The sequence below is a fragment of the Bidens hawaiensis genome, unplaced genomic scaffold (genome assembly GCF_021521415.1).
Source record: "Bidens hawaiensis isolate Kalapana, Puna unplaced genomic scaffold, B.hawaiensis_p1.1 tig00030755_1, whole genome shotgun sequence".
In the NCBI taxonomy this organism is placed as follows: Eukaryota; Viridiplantae; Streptophyta; class Magnoliopsida; order Asterales; family Asteraceae; genus Bidens; species Bidens hawaiensis.
Window position 1 is genome coordinate 59,113 of NW_027495127.1, and position 19,823 is coordinate 78,935.

General features: G+C 33.9%; 1 protein-coding gene across 1 annotated transcript; it reads right to left on the reverse strand.

The window, feature by feature from the left end:
* Nucleotides 1-10,845: 10,845 nt before the first annotated feature.
* On the reverse strand, nucleotides 10,846-19,139 carry LOC143580867 (kinesin-like protein KIN-UC). The gene is made up of 21 exons (XM_077063788.1): nucleotides 18,936-19,139; nucleotides 17,740-17,840; nucleotides 17,519-17,641; nucleotides 17,185-17,370; nucleotides 16,856-17,077; nucleotides 16,637-16,778; nucleotides 16,415-16,564; nucleotides 16,207-16,295; nucleotides 15,332-15,544; nucleotides 15,094-15,228; nucleotides 14,868-15,002; nucleotides 14,601-14,780; nucleotides 14,342-14,521; nucleotides 13,257-13,385; nucleotides 13,038-13,173; nucleotides 12,854-12,946; nucleotides 12,645-12,770; nucleotides 12,425-12,550; nucleotides 11,481-11,624; nucleotides 11,270-11,395; nucleotides 10,846-11,192 (listed from the first exon to the last, which is right to left on the reverse strand). Exons 1-21 carry the CDS (start codon nucleotides 19,120-19,122, stop codon nucleotides 11,047-11,049), a joined length of 3,069 nt encoding a protein of 1,022 aa, XP_076919903.1. The 5' UTR covers nucleotides 19,123-19,139; the 3' UTR covers nucleotides 10,846-11,046.
* Between the last annotated feature and the right edge of the window lie 684 nt (nucleotides 19,140-19,823).

A 19,823-nucleotide genomic window follows, 5' to 3' on the forward strand; every position in this document is an offset into this window, starting at 1 on the left:
ACCTTCAGTTCAATTTGACTTTCTTCAGTTGGTCAACCTCGAACAACAACAATTTCATTGCCCACAAACACCCAAATATGTGTCAATATCCAGTTTCAATCAATATCCCATTCACAAACTCAACTCCATATTCAGAGTTGACACGTATTTGTTCACACGTAAGACCAAGAGATAACAAGTTTCACTCGTTGACGGAACAACGTCTTCGGTCTCATAATAATCGTGTACACCTGGCCATACAGACGAAAACTTCAAACACTTTTTTTTTTCTTTCCTTTTTTTTTTTTAACTTCGCCTAAAGTCAACTTCGCTCCTCTTTAACTTCGCCTGTCCATAACTTCGTCTGACCAAAACTTCGCCTGACAGATAACTTCGCCTGAGATAAGCGAAGTTGTGAGGTAGGCGAAGTTGTGAATAACTTCGCTTAACCTTATATCTTCGCCTAAACCCTAAAATTTAAGCGACAACTTCGCCTGAACCCCATAACTTCGCCTGCGGCGGCTGTTCGGCCAGAAACACATCAGAAACGTGCCAGAAACACCAAAACGCAGATCTCGAACCATAGCATAAGAGCCTAAGGCTCTGATACCACTTGTAAGTCCCCCCGCGGGGCGTCGCCGATCGATACGAGATCCGCACGAGGTCTAGGAGTGCGGAATCCTCCTAGACTCGTTTATTGGTGTAGAAGAACATAAACACTTTAATTCCCGATTAAATCCAACTTGTTCCAGAATTTTCACTTTAATAAATAAGCATCACGTTTCAGGATCCAATTCTCGAACGCCTTGAAAATAACATAAATAATATGCTCTGACCGCAATCCAGTAATGACAAAAACCTTCAGTTCAATTTGACTTTCTTCAGTTGGTCAACCTCGAACAACAACAATTTCATTGCCCACAAACACCCAAATATGTGTCAATATCCAGTTTCAATCAATATCCCATTCACAAACTCAACTCCATATCCAGAGTTGACACGTATTTGTTCACACGTAAGACCAAGAGATAACAAGTTTCAATCGTTGACGGAACAACGTCTTCGGTCTCACAATAATCGTGTACACCTGGCCATACAGACGAAAACTTCAAACACTTTTTTTTTTCTTTCCTTTTTTTTTTTTTAACTTCGCCTAAAGTCAACTTCGCTCCTCCTTAACTTCGCCTGTCCATAACTTCGTCTGACCAAAACTTCGCCTGACAGATAACTTCGCCTGAGATAAGCGAACTTGTGAGGTAGGAGAAGTTGTGAATAACTTCGCTTAACCTTATATCTTCGCCTAAACCCTAAAATTTAAGCGACAACTTCGCCTGAACCCCATAACTTCGCCTGCGGCGGCTGTTCGGCCAGAAACGCATCAGAAACGTGCCAGAAACACCAAAACGCAGATCTCGAACCATAGCATAAGAGCCTAAGGCTCTGATACCACTTGTAAGTCCCCCCGCGGGGCGTCGCCGATCGATACGAGATCCGCACGAGGTCTAGGAGTGCGGAATCCTCCTAGACTCGTTTATTGGTGTAGAAGACGAAGAACACGATTACACACAAATACATACACGAACAAACACACGAACGGGATAAACACATCTGCAGATCTTTTCATATAATAACCAAACACGTTACATACCGAACATAAACAGAAACATGGCCGACCCGAGGTGAGCTCTACCTCGGGCCGTCCCACACGACTCTCCCTCTCGGTTTCTCTCTAGACAAATGAACTGTAACACAAAACTCTCTAACTTTCTGGATACACAAACCTAACCAAGACACACATATATATATATATAAACAACTTCACGGGCTTGGGCCTGTAGGCGAAGTTGTTACAACTTCGCCTAAGGCGAAGTTGTTCTAACTTCGCCTATGGCGAAGTTGTCCTAACTTCGTACATCGTTTCCGCTGATCAGAATTGCATAGCGACGGTCACAAAATGCACCAACAAAGTAGCGCTATCAGGACATAGTGGGTGGTGACAGACGTGAATGGTGGTAACATATTCTGCCATTAGAGCATCTTCAATGGTGTCATGTGGCATCGTTTGGATTTACAAACACATGTTATAAACCACTTCCTCCATTAGAGTGGTTTGTATTTCCTCTACTATTTTGTGAACAAAAACAATAACAAACACTTGATAGTGTGCTCATTCACATTAATTGTATAATAAATAAGGTAAAACATAGATGATGAGATGACGGTTTGAAACAAGAGACAATAACTATTAAAGGAGAAATACCGGTTTGAAACAACAAGAGACAATAACTATTAAAGGAGAAATACAAGCTTTCGTAGGTTAGTTTAAAATCTAAATGGTGTATGCTGAGTAGGTTGTTCGAAATAAGAATTGGTGTATTGCATTAGAGGTGCTCTTAGCCCACAATGATCGACTCAATAAAAACCGTTTACATAGACTTCAGTTATGTAACAAGCGTTCGAGCAACCAACGTCTTCAATATGCAAACTAGGATCTCTATCATAACATATTTTAATAAAAAGAGTACACACTAGTTGTTTCACGTCAATACGTACTGGAGTCTACAATATGATACGATCCTATTATATTAATAAGTTTATTATTATTATTTAAGTTTATCTTTTATTTAGTTTTCTTAATATTATAGTCAAATTATGTTTCCTTATTGTTTATCTTTTTCTATTTTTATGTCTTCGTTTTCCTATATATTGTAATCTTTTTTAAGAAAAAGAATAAAAAAAAATTATTATTTTGGGTTTCTTTTCTCTTATTCTCTTGTGTTCTTGGGAGATTGACGGTTGTCTCGAATAAACAGTAACAATTGGTGCTTTCATTGAGAGCACCTTCAATCGAGACAACCGTCAATCTCCCAATAACACAAAAGAAGAAGATAAAATAGACCCAAATAATAATTCTTTCTTATTTTTTTTCTTAAAAAAGATTACAATATATAGAAAAACAAAGACATAAAAATAGAAAAAGATAAACAACAAAGAAACATAATTTGACTATAATATTAAGGAAACTAAATAAAAGATAAACTTAAATAAAAATAATAATAATAATAATAATAATAATAATAATAATAAACTTATTAATATAATAGGATCGTATCACAATACATAACATTCACATTAATAAAAGTTGTTTACGGACACTTCACATATGAAACATGCGTGCTAGTCGCCAATATTTATCCTTGATTATACAAGTACATACGTTTTGAATGGCTTCGCCCTGGTTGCGGTGTGCGCATATAATGTATATATATGTGTGAGCCCTCGGGTGGGCAAAAATGAAATTGCACTAACTTTGACGTTATTTTACTAATTTCGTGAAAATAACGTTAAAAGTGACGGAAGGTTAATCAGGCATCATGTGGTGGCGTTGATGACCGAAAGACAAAGGTACATGCACCAATCAGTGGGGTGTCCCAATGGTTGAGTGTTATCTGCCTTACCCTCCTCAGACCCTACCATAGCTTTACTCTTTATTGGATTTACTGAGTACGATGGTGATAACATGTTTTGAAAAGCTTTAGTTGAATGAGGGATTCATTCAATGGTGTAATCACTTTATATTAAAGTTCTATTTTGGTACTTCTAATTCTTTAACGGAATAATTAAAAAAAGAACGAGAATATTATTTGTGATGAAAACTTGTATAATTCGTATATTAATATGTATGTAAAGCATACCAAATGTTTTCTTTATACAGGTAGGGAAGCATCACACTGTTACGTTGAAACAATACAACTCTTTGAGAAAAAATATGTCAGTTAAGCTTTAGCGTTATTCAGTGTAAAAAGTTACACTGGTAGTAACTTTTGTTAGCATATTGATATAAGACATTGTATAAAGATCTTATTATAACTTATTGGTTCTGTACTCTTATACTAGAACAACCACAAAAAAGAAATGGTAGTAAGATGATTCCATCCTCATTTACATTTCTATAGCCTATAAATACCTCGTGTCCTCAAACAGCTTAAAAGATAAAGAACCATTCATTATTGTGTTCTATACTTCTCTTCAATTTCTACATTTGCCCTTTACCCGGGTCAAACTAACTTTTGTACAACAAGAAACGCTATACTGTCTAAAGATTTGATCTGTATACATCAACATACGATTTTTACATGATAGAGTTAATAATATCATTTTACATAACATTTTACACCCACTGTCTCCATGGCATCTAGTCAGCAACACTTTTGGACACATTCACCAATGTTTTCATAACCGAACCGGACAACGAACCGGATGGCCTACCGGTTCACCGGTTCAACCGGTCGGACCGGCCGAACAAATTTGGAAAAAAATGACGGATCAAGCTTAAAAAATGATTTTTTCAAAAGAAAAAATATTTTTTTCTTAGAAAACCGGTTCAACCGGTCCGGTTTTCCGGTTCGACCCGCTTAACCGGTTCGGACCGGCCGGTTCTGTCAGCCGAGCGAACTATTTGAACCGGACCAGTCGGTGGACCGTATCCCAGTCGGACAGGTTCGACCGGCCGGTCCGGTCTGGTTTCAACAACATTGACATTCACTAATGTACAACAAATCCAATGAAAACCAAAATGTATCAAGTTATATAAACCTTTTAAGTGGTAGCCATCGTCTTCGATTTCTGCCTCCTTGTTTTCCACCGACTATCGACGTCATTTCTTTTGTTGTCGGGTTCATTTTTGGAACCTTAGGTGACGTTGGTGTGGTGGCCACAGTGGTTGTTGGGTTAGATTTATGAACCCTAGATGGACTTTATAAGTTTAGCTTTCATCAATAACAACATGAAATCAAACAACTTGTTGTGGAACACAAGGATTACGTAAACAAATAATGTCTTATATTGTTTTGTGACTACTTTTACAATAGCTTACAGGGTAATGTTGGTGGTGGTTTGGCCTAATGACCATTCACCTGCATGAGGTTAATACGATTCTATACGTTTTTTCTATATTTCTTTTTCTCCATAGTGTTCTAAAGTGTTCTTGTCTTTCTAAATATATTACTTTGTAAATCTTTATAAATAAAATTTAGAGTTTTCGCTTTCGCTTCAAGAATTTTTTTCATGATCTTTTTGACGAATTGGCGGCATGTATAAATTTAACAAAAGAGTGAACTTCGACTCGTCTTTTTTTTTTTAACTCTTTTATTCCATAATTTTAAATTTGGGATGCTATAGTTTCATCTTTATTACATTAAATCAGATCACTAACATCATCAGAATTTTCCTTAAATTTTATTAAAAAAAACCATAATGCCCTGTTAATTAAAAATAACCGACCAGATCACTTTCCACCTGGAAAAGTAAATAAGAGATTGATAAATTATTTCGTTTCTTCAACCAAGTGAACTTGACTTCCTGCAAAGTGTGTGACCATATGTACTAAATAATCATTTAATTACTAATTGTATAATGTTAATATTCTACACTATAATGATGCAACATACCAGATTGTCTAAACGCTCAGAACCCACAAGATCAACCATAAGTAGTTTGCTTTTTCTAACAGTTGGTAACTTGGTATCACACGGCCTAACAGATAGTTGAAAGATCGTCTAAGAGATACCTAATGAAAGCATGAAGTGGACCTTTACACCGGAGGGTCACGGGGGTACACGAACATTGAAGAAAGCAATGAGAAGGTTTACTCAGGAGCCAACGTTGTGAGACATGAGTTAAGGTTGTCTTCCAATATCACATGCTCGGATTTGTTGAATGTTGTGAGAACCACACTTGGTTTATCAATGGATCAAAGGATCAAACTTACTTACCCAGTTCTTATGGTTACGGAGGGTGATCTAGAAACAATGGCTGAACCAATGGATATCATTGACGAGAGTGACTTTGGGATCTTTATGCGGTGGGTGTCTCGATGCTTGGCAAACAATGAACGTGTTACGTTGTATGTTGGGTGATATGAAAACTTGCTTGTGTGTTATCTAGACTATGACTATCTACTAGTGGTTATGTTTTGTTTAGGCTAATAATTCGATCTCTACTTGTTATGTTATGTGGTGTTTTATTTAGTGTTCGTGTTTTCTTATAACAATTAATGTACTCTTTTTATGTCTTGTTAATGTTAATGTTAATGTTATGGGGTGTTTCGTTTTGTGTTGAGTATGGTTTTGTTTCCAAAGTTGTCTGATTTCGACTTCCCATCAAACAACTTAAAAGGTGGGTAAAAGGACAAACTTTTTACATGAGTAAATAAATTAACTTTATTAAAAGAAAATAAATATTAATTTAAAAAAACAAAATCCTTCAAAATTAACCTACTCTCTCTATCAAGGTATTTAAAACCGACCGTTCTGATCGGGAACTGGTGTCCGCCCTTTGATAATGTCGGAGATGGGATGTCTTCGCTACATTTCATCAAGTCACATTTGGTTGAAGAAAGAAACTTTAAAAGCTAAAAGTGGTTTGTGTATAAACGACATATATAAAAAAGTAAAGTGGTCTTAGTGTTTTGATATCATAGTCTAGAAATTTCATATATAAATACTTAACAAGCATGAGGTGCAGTGTTTGATTAAGGGGCTGATGTGACCAATGTTTAATACTTCATGTGAGCTCACAACGCAAGGATGGAACTTGAACTTTTTTAACTGGGGAGGGTGGGGGGGGGGGGGGCGAAAATATTATAGATTAATATAAGGTTTTACATATAAAAAAATAAAACCATTTTTATTCACCAAATAAGTACCATAAATTCCAATAAAAGATAACCAGATCTTTTTGGCAAACAAAAATCATGTCTTACAACTGCGTGCATATAAGTGCATTAGGTAAACTTGATGGAAGAGTTGATGCTTCCAAATTAGAAATAGTCAACCTCTTTCTTTGACTATACAAATTAACTCCTCAGATGTCTCTTTTAACAATGGCAGGACCATTCTGTATAATTAAAGTGGATGTATGGTCCCGTTGCTTCGCAAACAACGAACATGTTAAGTTGTATGTTGGGGTGAAATGAATACTTGCTTGTGTGTTATCTCGACTATATACTAGTTATTGTAATGTTTTGCTTAGACTTTTACTTGTTATGTTAATATTGTACTCGTTATGTCTTGTTTATGTTATGTGGTGTTTAATTTTGTGATACGGGAAATGATGTTTTTTTTTTCTTTTCTTTACAATTTTTGTTATTCAAGGAAAAGTAACTCAGGGTATGAAATTTTCAATTTCAAATAAGATGATTTCGTGCGGTAAAATACACTCGACTGCAGAGGAAATTATTATAACTGTTCAAATCCAGAAATTATCAAGTATGGTAAATATTTAAATTGTTTTTATTAAAAAGATAAATAATAAATAATGATGTACGTGAAAAAAACCCAAAATCCTTCAAAATTAACATATTCTATCATATCACGTCGTAACGTTCTACCTTTAATCCTTCATGTCTCTCTTTTCACTTCACAATAACCTAAGACTAACCCGAACCTGAACCCGAGAAAAGACTAACCCGAACCTGAACCGAAGTAATTCGGGTTGGTTTTCGGGTTTGATTTATAAGTTTCGGATCAACCCGAATAAACTTTTAGTTTTGAAATTAAATATATTTTTAGGCAATGTTGTAAAAGTAGGTCTACAAGGCCGAGTACTCGCTACAAGGTATGGTGCCAAGGAGAGTTTCTTTACCTCCGCCTAGTTACTAAAAGTTGTTCAAATGTGGTCAACATCAGCCATAAATACATCTAGTCGGTTAACTGGGGCCTATTTTTACTTAAAAATACAACATAATTCGTATTTCTATAATATTAAAGAACGAATATCATTTTTTTTAATTAACGATTAACATTTTTTAGAAAAATTTTGTATTTAAAAATGTATTTCTCTTATTTATATTGATATTCACTTATTTTGTTATAAATATTAGTAAACTTATGATATTTGAAATATATATATTACCCAAAAATTAATTTTCTTTATATTTATCATGTCCGAGTACTCCCCGAGTACTCCCTCAAAGGGGGTCGACCGCCTAGGGACTGCCTAGCGACTTTTGCAACCTTGTTTTTAGGTATAATAAACTTGGTCTTAGCTACTAAAGTTATCATTTGTTGACCCTAAACGATTGTTGTCATTCAAACTATTATGGATCGATTGTAAATATCAACCATAATCGAACAACCAAATCACGTCCGATTGAAGAAGATTATAGTTCGAGTTAGTTACTTAGTTTTATTTTCTTTTGGATTGTTTTATCAAGTTATTTTGTTTTATTATTTGATTATTTGCGTTACGAGTAAAGAAGAACATGTTTTAATTTTAGCATTGAAGTCTTTTAATTTTTTTTGCCTTTTGTTTTATTTTCTAGGATACTCGAAACCCGAGAAAACCCGAACCCGAATAACCCATAAGAGATTTGAGTTGGGTTTCGGGTTAAGATTTAAAACTTTGAAACCCGAAGAGCCCGACCCGAAAAACAAACCCAAAGAACACCCCAAGATACACCTAAGATGTTGCATTAAGAAATGTCCGTTTCCAATAACCATAAGACATGATACACTCTTTCCCGACACAAAATATTTTTAGCTTAGTGGAATGTAAATTGGAAACTAATTACAAATCTCATTGAACAGAGAATGATCCTAATCTGCTGATAACTGAAAGATTGTCTGCTCGATTGATTGTAAATTTGTACTATAGTTAGCCAGTTAGGTAAATTACATAGACATTCATATTGATAGGTTACATTTTATAATATGTTCACGTTGTCTAATTTCCAACTCAATTTCATAATTACTGATGCATCTTTATATTGCTAGGCCAAACTTTTACAGCATTATCAACTACTTTGTGTAATCACCTACTTATAATATGTTCATGTTGTCTAATTGCGCTTTCAGTCTCAACTTTACTTGCTTGAGAATTCAACTACTTGAATTTGAAATTTCACATGTCAAATACGCTCTGTTCTCAAATTGCAGGCTTGTTATAACTGATCAAACCAACACGCGTGGACGTACAAAGGAAGCTAAACTAATGTTAGGATGATTTTCACAAAATCGCGTGTAATGTTGTTTATTTCTTATCATACAATTGTCATGGTCAATTACCTTCTTACACTTTGTACTTCAATATGTAAACGTTTTTTAAATGGTGTGATATTAAAAACAATATTATTCATGTTTACGATATTAGTTATTATAATTCATAATCATATGTTATAAGTTTTTATTATTTGTTATTTCTAAATATCTTAAACTTAATTACTTTAATATTTGATTCCATAATACGTTTATGATGGTATAGAATTCTGTTTTATGTTATTGTTTTGGTGTATACAAAGATTTTCGTGATACTTGCAAATCCGTTGTTCAAAATTTTTAATTAGTTTAATACTTTATTTACTGTTATAAACAGGTGTAAGGAAAACTTTCTTGATATTTATTTGTTTCCTTTTAAGAAAATTGAAATTATTTACCAAAGTTACAATTTTCCAATTTCTAATTTTTTTATGTTTATGGACTCATAATTTAAAGAACAAATCATTTCCATATTTTACTCACAATATTTTTGTCTTTTCTTCGAAAGGCAAAATTTACACCTACAACTATATAATCTACTTTCATCCCCATATTCATCTTTTCTTGTCAGGCATTTTCTTCTCCACAAGGCAAAGGTCAGTTTCTTCTTCTGAAATCTTCAAAACATAAATATACACCTTTAATATTTTCTTCTGTTAGTTTTTTATAACACAGTTCAGTTTTGTCACAATTTTTTTATACCAACTATTTGTATAATGTATATTGTTTATTCCTTTTGTGTAGTCAAGATGTTCTTTAGAATCTCTACTATTAAATACGTATGATTCGGGTAATTTAGTATCAACCATTACAATTTATTAAAATTTTGTTTATTTCATGGTTTTGTTGGATGTCATTATTTTAGTTTCTTCTGTTGATATAGCATTTTTGTGTGTTATGATATTAGTTAACTTCTTATAATATTTAGGAATATGGAATCATCTCGGATGTTGCCTAGTTCTACGAAAGGTTCATCTAAGAAGAAGCATGAAGAAAAGATGCATGAAGTGCACCTTTATACCGGAGGATCATGGCGCTTCAAGAATCCTGGACGAACCTATGCTAAGGTTTTCATCGGCAGCAACGTTGTGAAACATGTCTTAAGGTTGCCTGCCACTTTCACATTTTCGGAGTTGATGAATAGTTTGAGAACCACACTTGGTTTATCCCCAAATGAAAGCTTCAAACTTACTTACCCACTTCCTATGCCTATGGAGAATGATCCACAGGCAAAGTTTGAACCAGTAGATATCATTGACGAGATCGACTTTGATATCTTTATGAGACATTATGTGTCTCGCTGCCTCGCAAGCAAGGAACGTGTTAAGCTGTATGTTGGGTGATAACTTGCTTGTCTATCATCTTGTCGTTTTGTTTAGACTATCTACTAGTTATGTTTTGTTTAGACTATCTGCTCGTTATGTTTTCTTTTGACAATCTACTCGTTATGTCTTGTTTATGTTATGTGGTGTTTTATTTTGTGTTGTGTTGGTGGATGTAATGATTATATTGCTGAATAAACTATCTAAGGTTGTATGCATTAAATTAGACTTTGGAAGGATGAGTGATTGGTTAAGCACAACCATCTGTTATTAATTAGCTAAACTAAGAGAATTAAAAAGAACATGGAAGGATGAGTGATTGGTTACTAATAAAGAGAAAAAAAAAGTCAAACGATTGCGACTCGTGGCCTGTTGTGGGATAGAAATGGAAACGACGTCGCCACAAAAACATGCAGGCCACAAAAAGGAGAAAACATCCCACTACGCTCGCCCTAAGATTATACCATCCTCAATTACAGTTTCATAGCATGTAGGCTATAAGTAACTTGTTTAAGTACAACCATTTGTTATTGTTTTGTATTCAATTTCTACATTTGCTCGAATTTTACCCAGTCAAACTTATTTTTCTATGAAGTTTGACTCGAAATGTTACATTACTTGTAGGACAAGTAAAGCTATACTTTCTATAGATTTGATCTATACATCATATTACGGATTATACATGATAGAGTTGATAATATCATTACAAACTATTGCTGCAAAACTGCTTTAAAAGACTTGTTCAACCTCAGTATCTTCTTCGCCAAGTCACGAATATCTTCTCTGCTCGAATCAACCGATATTTTTGAAAGTTGGTTAACTCCTCCACTAGTCATGAAATCCTTAGTGTTCTCCTCTGAATATCAGTAGCAAAGTTACAACACATTAGATTTCTAATAAAAGAAAAATATTTATAAAACAAAAAATATATACCGTTTTGTGCTAAATGACAAAGAGCAAGTTCAATGTGACGTCGGGTTGATATCGAAGCAGTATTCGAGTTTGCAAGCAGCCACGAAAGAACACCATCCATTAGAAGAGAACGGCCTTTTTTGTGTCCTTCATGGTATAAAACCATCAAAGATTGTTTTTAGTTTAGTGCATGATAATTTATGATAAAAGAAAAAAAAAATTATAAAAAAACCTTGAGTTATTGCTCGTGATTCGCATTTAGCGAAATTTGCAATTCCCCTAGCAACCTGAGCGATGATATCATTATTTCCGGATCTAACCATGCCCAAAAGTGCTTTAATGCCTCCTTGTTCAATCAGCAGCAAATGCAACTTCTCTGATATTGTAAATATAAAAAAAAATAAAAATTATTAGTATTAAATATTAAAAGGTGGCGATTTGGGATGCTATTTATCTCAAAAGAGCTAAAAGGGAAACGGGTCAAAGTAGTTGAACGGGCTGAAACACAACCAAAGTCTGTTTGAATATGTAACATCTAAGATTGTTTATTCAAAGATTAAGATTACATTGTTTCTAATCATACCTAAAGCGTTAGTTGTTATGAAAAATGAACAAAAACCAGACCCGACCCATTTGATCTTGCACTTAATGATGACCCCTTTCAACCTAGTTTGAACTAGGGGTGTGCATGAAACCGAAATAACTGACATAACCAAACCTAACCCAAAACGATGGTTCTTTTTTTAAATCAAATTTTCGGTTTTGCATGTACCCAAACACACACACACATGAGCCAAACCAACTTTTATAACCAAGCTGAACCTGTAAAAGCTGACTTTTTGTTACTGAATTTGTTAATTATAAGTTTAATTTTTTAAAATTGTAAAGTAATTTATAAAAAACTTAATAAACACTGCAGCCCAAAAATTTTAGGCTCAAATGTGTAATAATCAATTAATAATTAATTAACAAAAAAAAAAATTAGAGCCAAAGTTTCATGCCCACATTCATTATTTTGGATCATTTTTCCTTCGCCCAAACTGCAAAAGCAAAACCGAACCGAGCCCACTGTGAAAACCGAAAAAACCAAACTTTTGGTTTTTGGTTTGAGCCTGAAACTGACCCGTTTCAATGCAGTTTGAACTGTCACCGACTCGTTTGCCCTAAGAAGCTTACCATTTCCACATAAATTTGCAATGGCTCCGGCTACCATTCTGAGAGTTTGTGGATCATCCGTTTTTGAAGCCGTGTGTGCTAGTAAAGCAGCACCTCCTTTGCCCATAATCAAGGCTTGATTCGGTTCTACCACAAAAATATAATTTCAGTTATAAGCTAATCAGCATGTAACTTGCATAATATCAACTATGATTTGCAAACACTTTGCAAAATATAATACCATTCATTGCAAGATTTGCAATGGCTCCAGAAGCAACTCTAAGTAGTGTTGTATTTTGAGAAGTTCTCAATAGGATGAGCAATGCATCAAGACCGCCTTCTTGTACAATCTTTTCTTGATTAATATCTTTAAAATTACATATATATAACTAAAACACGATTTCATAAACAAAAATCATCTATATTCAAAACTCAAAAGTATAAATTTACCTTCAGCAGCAAGGTTTGCCACCACTTTCACAGCATGTGTTTGAACATCTAAATCACTAGATTGCAATAGTGTCAATATCTTTTGTAATCCAACTGTAGATATTAAACAATTTAAACTTTAATCTAGAGAATTATATGGTTTATAAATCATTATATCCTAAAACAATCTTTATGAAAAACTTGCCTTCTTCACATATTTTAGCTATAGTGGTTCTTTGAAAATTGTTCACCTCCCTTGATTTATTTGAATTATGTAGTCCCAATGGAGCGCCTGTTTTTGATCCTCGTGCAATGTTTTCTTTCATGGATGGTCTCTTATCCTATTAAAACTTACAACATGAAATTTCGAAAATATTTGATGTAAAAACAATATTAATTATGGAAATTGCATTGTGTACAGTACCTCAAAATCGTCCTCGCTTTCGGGTACTGCGTTTTTAATACTAATTAACTCTTTTTCAACCGTCTTTCTTCGCTTTTCTTCAAGTGAAAGGGCTTCTCTTACAGATTGAAGTTCATCACCTAGTCTAGTCTGTGTCACATTCATTATTTAAACGTGAAATGGTATCATGAGTAAACTATGGTCAACAACTCAACATTGGTACAGGTGGCAAGATGGCTGGGCCGGGTAATGAGTAAAAATGAGCAATAGTTTAGTAAAGGTCGAACTGGTCCGGGCTAGGTTGGCTGACCTAGGTGTGCTAAACTTGGCGTGTTCGTGGGTAGCGGGCACAACCCGACATTAACCCAAAAGTTGTGTCAGACAATTTAAACCCGAAGATGACACAAGTTTTCACACGTTGATACGCACACGGCCTGTTTAACGCGAACTTTTTTTATATTATCTTATCACGTATTAAAACAATAAAACTACACTTTAAGAAATAAATAATTAAATAAATAAATAAATAAAAATGTATAATGTATATAACACAATTACATTTTAGTAATAAAATCTTATGTTAATTGTTCAATTTCTCTTTTATTATTCAATATTTGGCCTAATATATCCAACCAGTTAAATTTATGACATAAAATACATTTTAAAAATATATTATAAAATGGGTTAAATGGGTCAACACGCGAACCCGCCAAGTTGGCACGAACACGTTTATACTAAACCCAAACCTGCATATTCCTTGTCATGTTCATGTCGATTCAGAAATTCACACCTCTAGGTTGAGCCTAGGACACTTCTATTCTTCTCTTAGTCACTTTGTATATAAACATTGTGTTATCATAGTTAAGATAATCCTCACATTCAAGTTACCTTCTCGGATGACAAGTTTTTATGTTCTGTTTTCACTGACTGAAGTTCATTTAGAGTTGTTTCATGCAGCCGAGTCATTTCTTGTACTTTCATTTTCAGATTATCAATCTCCTTACCTTCAACCTGCAAGCAGTTGACATTTAATGGCAATAAAATAAATTTTGTTTTACAAAAATATGAAGGTAACTATTAGTTACTTATATGCACCCACAACTTACTTGCAATGAAATTTGATGATCGGTTGAAGCCTGTTTAAGTAAAACCACCTCTTCTTCTAAACCAGTACACCTGGCATGCTCATCCGCCAGTTTTCTTACCAACTCACTATTTTTCTGCTCATACATCTGTGTGGTTTCTGCCAGTGCCTTCTGGTATGTAGCACGTTCAATTTGATATTGCTATTAAAAGATAAAAACAAAGTTATGATACAAGCACATTGAATAAGTTCTTTTACAATGAAGGAAATTAATTACAAACCTCCATTGACTTTTGATGTTGACTCAGTAGACTTTCCATTGAAGTTAACTGTTTTTCTACACTGATTGAGTGTTCTCGTTCATCTTCTAACTGTGACATTAACTCTGTTATTTTCTTCTCATACATTTGTGTTGTGTCTGCAAGTACTTTCTTGTATGTTGATGTTTCAACCTCATATTGCTACAAGCATCCAAGAGAATAGTATGAGTAATTATGCTTTTTATTATATAACAATAGTAATAGAGAGCAAATTGTTATTCCAAACACCTTGTTATGTTCAAGACCGAGTTCCAAACGTGCAATCTCATCATGCAATAAATTGTTTTGATTCTTCTGGTATTCTAATTCTTCCAACACGTCTTTGATTTCTGATTCCAATCTGGACTTCTCCTTTTCTAGTGACTGCAAGTCAAAGTCAAGGTCAAGGTCAAGCTTGAAATTTCGTATAGAAGGAAAGTCAAACTTTCCGGCTTGCAGCTCATATTTTGATTACCTCACAATACTTTGAGCTTGTTTCTAGACGTTCAACTTCTTTGCAAACAAGATCATTATGATTTTTCTGGGAATTCAAGTCGTTGATAATATCTTTCAGTTTTAACTCCAATTGAGATTTATCCATCTCTAGCAACTGAGTCAAAGTGTGAAACAAACATAAAGCTCAAATACGTCAAAAGTCAACTTTAGTGGAATAATATTAATAAGGAAAACCGGAAAGAGAGAAAGAAATGTACCTCACACCTTGCAATTAAGGACCTTTTTGTTTCTTCAAAGCTATTTTGACATTCTTTGAGATTATTTTCTAATCTAAATGTGTTGTCATCTTTTGATTTTTGTTGCCTATCTACCTCCTTTGTGAGTACATCAATTTGATTCTCGAGTTGACGACACAAGCTCTCGTAATCAAATTCTTCTTTCAGTTTTACATAATTTACCACTTTCATGGCCTGCTCAAGCAGTAAGTATTAAGAATAAAGTTAGTTGCATAAATGGTCCCTGTGCACAAAAAATACAGGTTTGGATCTAACTTTAAAAAGTAACAACTAACAAGTGTGGTAACTGTGGTTTTCAGTTTGTAACATGTTTGGAGTCTAAAACTAACTTTTTTTTATCTAGCACTATTTGTATACTGAACTCTTATTATTAAAGTACTTTTGCAATTGCTTTATGGGCTGAATTTAATTTATTTTCCTTTTACTGTATAAGTTACTCTTAGCTAAAAAAGGCGAAACTGGCATTTTTTGAATTTAAGTACTTCAACTTGTGTGTATGTGAGAGTAGGGCGATGGATCAAACATTTTTGGGTTAAAACGGGCTATGGGCGGGTGTAAACACTTTTTTGTTCACTATATAATATTATACATAATAAATATGTTAAGTATAGTTCCAAAAACAATATTATCACAATAAAAATCTAAATAATGGAATAGAACTTTAAGAGGTTTTATAAATCAAAACTAGACTTTGGTTGGCTTTCAACACGATTGACCAGTTTAATTCATTTGGCAGTTGACATGTTCCTTTATAACCTAATTTAAACAACTTGACATGTTTGAGATAAAACATAACACAAGTTGATCCGTTAATAAGTAAATATAATACAACTTACTCGTTGCCCAAACATTATGGTGCTTGCGGTTTCTGCATGATGTCGAGAAGACGGGCCAATTGTAACTATCAAAGAGGTCCTTGCAGAGCCTGTTTGGTTTAACAAATTCAGTTGCAAAAAGTAAATACACAATTAAGAAAAAAACATGTTTATAATACCTATTCAAACATATATTTGAGTAAGTAAAAGCAAAATATGACCTATTTACCTCCAAACGAGTCACGAAGCAATCTTGTTAGCTTAGAATCTCTTGTAGGTATATGAGGACTATTTTCAGCCAATGCATTTATACATTTACCAAGGGAAGTAAGAGAGAGATTGATAAATTTTGTCTCTTCAACCAAGTGACCTTCACTACCTGCAAAGTGTGTAATCATTTGATTACCTATTGTATAAAGTTAATACTTAACATTATAATGATGCAACATACCAGATTTGTCTAGACGCTCAGAACCTGCGAGATCGACTATAAGTAGTTTGCTTTTCCGAACAGTCGGTATCACACGGCCACCAACTAACACACTTGATGTGTCGTTTTCTTCTTTATCACTAACAGATCTTCTGAGAGATACCTGTTGGATATAAACAAAATAATTATATGTGTGTTAAGGCGTTAAGCATTGGTTGCAAGTTTGTAATTAACACGCACCATAAGAATTGCATGGCTACGAGATGATTCAGTGTTCATTTTTGTGTTTGCTGCATGGCGATTTGCTTCTCCAATCTGCAGTACATTCAAAAAGTGGTCAACATTTTGAATGTTGACCACTGCTGCACCAGGTACCGACACTTCCCCATTCTTTGGATCCTCAACTATTGGAATGTTGACTTTTTCTGGTGCAAGCAAGTCTTGAACAGATTCCATGTAAATCTGTTACAACAATCGAGTGCGCATCAATTCTTTGAAAAAACTTTTGCAGTTACTTATTAATGAAATTAGCATGTGAGTAAAACAAAATGATTAGATCTCGATAATACCTGCAGATAGGAGATTTCAATACTATCAGAAGCTGAAGATGCACCTGAAATGATTTCCTCCAAAGCCCTAACCATAATTCCTCTCTCGGATGTATCATCTTTGCCTAACTTTCCAAGTGTATAAGTTTTTCCGGTTCCTGTTTGACCATATGCCATAATTGTTCCATTGTACCCATTTAACACACCCTGCACAGATCAAATCAAGAACTTTAATGACTAATCATCCAATTCCTTGATATCCGAAGTCATAAACTTTTTAAAAACATCGAGGACAGTACAACCCATGACATGATATGCATAAGTATTAAAAGTATTGTAAGAATATATTATATACCTCAACTACAGGTTTTGCTACTGCGTCATAGACTCGTTTTTGTGAAGCAGATTCTGTAAATACTTCATCAAATCTGTAATACTCAGAACTCCAATTATTTTTCTTCAGTTTCAGCTTATTAAGCTGCAGGTAGAAAATTTCAATTATGTGAGATGTTAAATACAATTCTGATTAGCATGCGAGTTATATTCTATTCATTTAAATATATATTGTAAACTCACCTCGGGTTGAGGCTCTACACAATCGAAAAAATCACCATCTGATAATATCTCCTCTGTGTTTTTTGGTCTCAGTCTAATAGCAACTCTAACTCTTCCAGATTCTGTAGCAAAAACAAATTCATTACCCTCAAATATTATTATCTACAAACCACAAGTTATTCATTTGATCAACCACTCTAAAATGATGTTTTTCCCTATTAGACTACTATTTCTGTTCAATTAGAGAAGATAAGTCATAACTTTTAAGCAAATGTGGTATAAATGAACTTCAATTTTGTTTCAGATTTAACATCAAATCAGTCAATGAGACATAGTTCGAATGTATGAGGCATATACAAATGAAATTTTAATATAAAGGCGTATGAGTTTATAAATTGTAACATCTGTTAGAATTTCTCAAATCTATTAAGTGAAAATGAAAAGGAAACTATATCATGTTTGAAGTTAAAAACAAGTTGAGTTGACCTACAAAGTCAAACTGCATCCCTCTTTCCAGGAAAAGTGGAAAATCACTAATCAAGAAATCATTAGCTTCAATTCTCCATAGAACACTAATCCACCTTACTTAACCTTCCTTTTCTTTTCAGTTAACATTTATCTGTTACAAGTTCTAATTAATCACAATTCACAAATGCACCTGAACAATGTCCACTCCTTCAAATTTTCAGCAAATAGGTATTAACTAATTATGCATATACATTAATCAAAAGTGTGACCTAATACAACTTCATCAACCTAAACTATAGCAATCAATACATTTATAAACACGAATAACTAAGTAATCAGACAAATAGACACAAATTAGTAAACTAATTGAGCTCTAATTAATTACAAATGCACCTGAACAATTATTATACATGTACGTTAATCAAAAGTTTGATGTAATACAAATTCATCAACCTAAACTATAACATCTAATACATTCATAAACACGAATAACTAACTAACTAATCACACAATTAGAAGCGAATTATGAGCACTAATAGCAAGAAACTACGGTAACTGAGCGTCTAGACGAAGGCGTTTTATTATACATGTACATTAATCAAAAGTTTGATCTAATACAACTTCATCAACCTAAACTATATCAACTAATACATTTATTAACACAAATAATTAACTAACTAATCACACAATTAGAGGCTAATTAGTAATTAGAATGAGTATTAAATTACTAATAAACAGTAAGTACGTACCTGCGTCATCGTCGTTGTGGCGAGTGTACGAACGAGAATTAGGCGTAAGAGAGCGTCTAGACGACGGCGTTTTGGAGCGTACGGACACAGCGCCTCCGGTACCGGTGGTTTTAGAAGAATGTGGCGGAGTAACGTGCTGCTTATTATTGTTAGCAGCATTGTTCGGCATTTTGGCAACGGAAGCCATTAGTTCTTCAGAAGCGTAGAGAGAGAAAGTTAATATATATACATGCATACATGTAAGTTAGTTATAGAGAGTAGAGTAGAGTAGAGTAGAGGCCGGCACGATGATAACAGTGTGCAGACGCATAAACAACAAATTAATTAATTAATTAATTAATAATATTAAGAGAGAGAGTACGTTGAAATTCCGGCCGGGGGTCCATTTGTCGTTGTATTATTGATGGAAGATAATTTGATTAAAATCTGACCTGGTCATCGCAACAGTAAATATCAGTACACCCTACAAGCAACCCAACTTCAAATGCTTAAATTACTTACAGAGAATAATAATTAATTGCAGTTAATTCTTTTGTATTTCATTTTGTTTTTTACGAATATATTAAAAAAAGTGTCAAACTTATTTATGTTTTAAGAGAGAGTAAAGTAATCGAGTTGATTGTGAGTTACTTTGCGAATAGTTGGAAATGCGTGGTTAAACTTGCGCGACAGTTAATCTATTCTATATATAAAGCATGAGTTAGGGACCTCTTAAATTTTAAGAGGTACCAAACTCATTACTTTATGTACAACACACAATGCTTCTAAAATATAGTTATTATAGGTAATTTAGTCTTTAGTCACAAGTAACACGTAACTTCCATTCTTTCAAAATACAATTACAACTTTGCTTCTTCAACTTCACTACTTTTTTTGTCAATTTAAATA

Coding starts and splice junctions, on each gene's coding strand:
- LOC143580867 (XM_077063788.1), bottom strand. CDS start 19,122: ATGGCTTCCGTTGCCAAAATGCCGAACAATGCTGCTAACAATAATAAG. Junction 12,947..13,037: donor AGCTAAAATATGTGAAGAAG/GCAAGTTTTTCA, acceptor TAATATCTACAG/TTGGATTACAAAAGATATTG. Junction 11,193..11,269: donor TTGTCATTTAGCACAAAACG/GTATATATTTTT, acceptor ACTGATATTCAG/AGGAGAACACTAAGGATTTC.